The 2579-nt window shown below is 49.8% G+C and overlaps 1 protein-coding gene across 1 annotated transcript in view; it reads right to left on the bottom strand.

The window, feature by feature from the left end:
* LOC130569889 (myosin-10-like) overlaps positions 1-2579 on the bottom strand; it is a 31399-nt gene that overhangs the window by 3294 nt on the left and 25526 nt on the right. The window contains exons 12-15 of the mRNA XM_057359786.1: positions 1919-2086; positions 1450-1623; positions 1275-1364; positions 1094-1177 (exon numbers count right to left, since the gene is read on the bottom strand). Of these exons, the coding sequence (XP_057215769.1) occupies positions 1094-1177; positions 1275-1364; positions 1450-1623; positions 1919-2086 (516 nt within the window). The remainder of the gene's footprint in view (positions 1-1093; positions 1178-1274; positions 1365-1449; positions 1624-1918; positions 2087-2579) is intronic.

The following is a 2579-nucleotide window of genomic DNA, read 5'->3' as shown; positions in this document are numbered from 1 at the left end:
ATGTGTGTGCGCGTGTGTTTGCTGTGTGTGTGTGTGTGTGTGTGTGGTGTGCGTGCTGCGTGTGCGTGTGTTGTGTCGTGTTGTTGGCGCTGTTGTGTGTGTGTGTGTGTGTGTGTGTGTGGTTTGTGTGTGTGCGTGCGTGTGTGTGCTGCTGTTGTTGTGTGTGTGTGTGTGTGGCGTTGTGTCTGTTGTCTGTGTCTGTCTGTGTGTGTTGTCTGTGTGTGTGTTGTGTGTATGTGTCTGTGTGTGTCTGATGTGTGTTGTGTGTGTGTGGTGTGCGGTGTGTGTGCGTGTGTGTGTGTGTGTGTGTGTGTGTGTGTGTGTGTGTGTGTGTGTGTGTGTGTGTGTGTGTGTGTGTGTGTGTGTTTGTTGTGTGTGGTGTGTGTGTGTGTGTGTGTGTGTGGTGTGTGTGTGTGTGTGTGTGTGTGTGTGTGTGTGTGTGTGTGTGTGTGCGTGTGTGTGTGTGTGTGTGTGTGTGTGTGTGTGTGTGTGTGTGTGTGTGTGTGTGTGTGTGTGTGTGTGTGTGTGTGTGTGTGTGTGTGTGTGTGTGTGTGTGTGTGTGTGTGTGTGTGTGTGTGTGTGTGTGTGTGTGCGTGTGTGTGTGTGTGTGTGTGTGTGTTGTCGTGTGCTGTGTGTGCTGTGTGTGTGCTGTGTGTGTGTGTGTGTGTGTGTGTGTGTGTGTGTGTGTGTGTGTGTGTGTGTGTGTGTGTGTGTGTGTGTGTGTGTGTGTGTGTGTGTGTGTGTGTGTGTGTGTGTGTGTGTGTGTGTGTGTGTGTGTGTGTGTGTGTGTGTGTGTGTGTGTGCGCGTGTGTGTGTGTGTGTGTGCGTGTGTGTTGTGTGTGTGTGTCTGTGTGGTGTGTGTGTGTGTCGTGTGTGGCTGTGTGTCTGTGTGTGTGTCTGGTGTGTGTGTCTGTGTGTGTGCGTGTCTGTGTTGCGTGTCGTTGTGTTGTTGTGTGTGTGTGCGTGCTGTGCGTGTTTGTGTGTGTTGGTTGTGTGCGTGTGTCTGTGTGTGTGTGCTGGTTTGTGTTGTCTGTGTGTGTGTGTGTGCGTGTCTGTGTTGCGTGTGTTTCACACACACACACACACACATTACCTGTCTCTCCAGGATAACCTTCTCACACTCCAGCTGCTCGTTCATATCTTTCTCCTGAATGAGTTTCATCTGCAGTTGTTCGGTCTGAAACACACACACACACACGTGTGATTATCATGCTCCTGGGTCACATGTATGCACGTCATATTGATGTGCTTGAGTTGTTGTGATGTTTACTGACCTGATCCAGAGCTCTCTTGTGTTTGGACGCCCATCTCTGCTCGTTCTCCTGCAGTTCTTCTAGATCACTCTCCAGATCAATGATGTTCTCCTGATAACACACACATACACACACCGGTCAGAATACACACATCTACACACAGTATACAGTCTATGATCTACGTGTGTGTGTGTACCTGTGCTAGTTTGAGTTGTTTGGAGAGCTCGTCTCTGGACTGAGTCAGCGTCTGCAGCTCCATGCGCAGATCCTCCACCGTTCTCTCAGCCTGTTTGCATTGCAGCTGCGCACGCTCACGCAGTTGAATTTCCTCCTCCAGCGTCTGCTCCTTATCGCTCAACTTATACGTCACCTGTACACAAACAAACACACGAACACACACAGCAGTGTCACAACAGTGTTCAAATGTAGTTTTGTGACCACAGATCACACATGCTGCTTGTTGCTTGGCAACCGTAAACCGTCTACAGTTCACCTAATGACCTGTAAAACATGATTAAATCTGTATTTATGTTTCTTATCAAGTCCTTAAAACAAGCAATGTTGGCGTTGAGAGAATATTTCAGTTTAAGCCCCACAGTTAATGACTGGGACATGTTTTGAAAGAGGATGCATGTGAAGATGAGTTGTGTAGTGTTGTCTCTGACCTCTCCCTGCAGTCTGCTGACGATCTGAGTCAGACGCAGGACTTCTTGATCTTTCTCCAGGATGCTCTCCTCTAGCTCCTCCACTCTCAGCTGCGCATCCGCTCGCAGTTTCTGCTGCAGATTCAGTTCTGATCGGGCCTGATTACTCTCCTGAAGAGCGTCTGCCAGCTGACACACAACACAACACAACACAACATTACAAACACTCTGTTTGTGTACCTCAGTCTCCAGTGTGTGTGTGTACCTCAAGTCTCCAGTGTGTGTGCGTGTGTGTGTGTGTGACACACACACACACACACACACACACACACACGCACACACACACACACACACACACACACGCACACACACACACACACACACACACACACACAAGCACACACACAGACAGAGACAAACACAAACACACGCACACACACACACGCACACACACACACACACACACACGCACGCACACACACACACACACGCACACACACGCACACACACACACACACACACACACACGCACACACACACACACACACACACACACAAACACACACACACACACACAACACCACACACACGCGACACACACACAGCACACACACACGCACAGCACGCACGACCACACACACACACACACACACACACACCACTCGGAGACTGAGGTACACAC

This window comes from Triplophysa rosa, linkage group LG19 (assembly GCF_024868665.1).
Source record: "Triplophysa rosa linkage group LG19, Trosa_1v2, whole genome shotgun sequence".
Lineage (NCBI taxonomy): Eukaryota > Metazoa > Chordata > Actinopteri > Cypriniformes > Nemacheilidae > Triplophysa > Triplophysa rosa.
The sequence above is the reverse complement of the archived record's forward strand: the minus strand, read 5'-3'. Positions and strand labels throughout refer to the sequence as shown.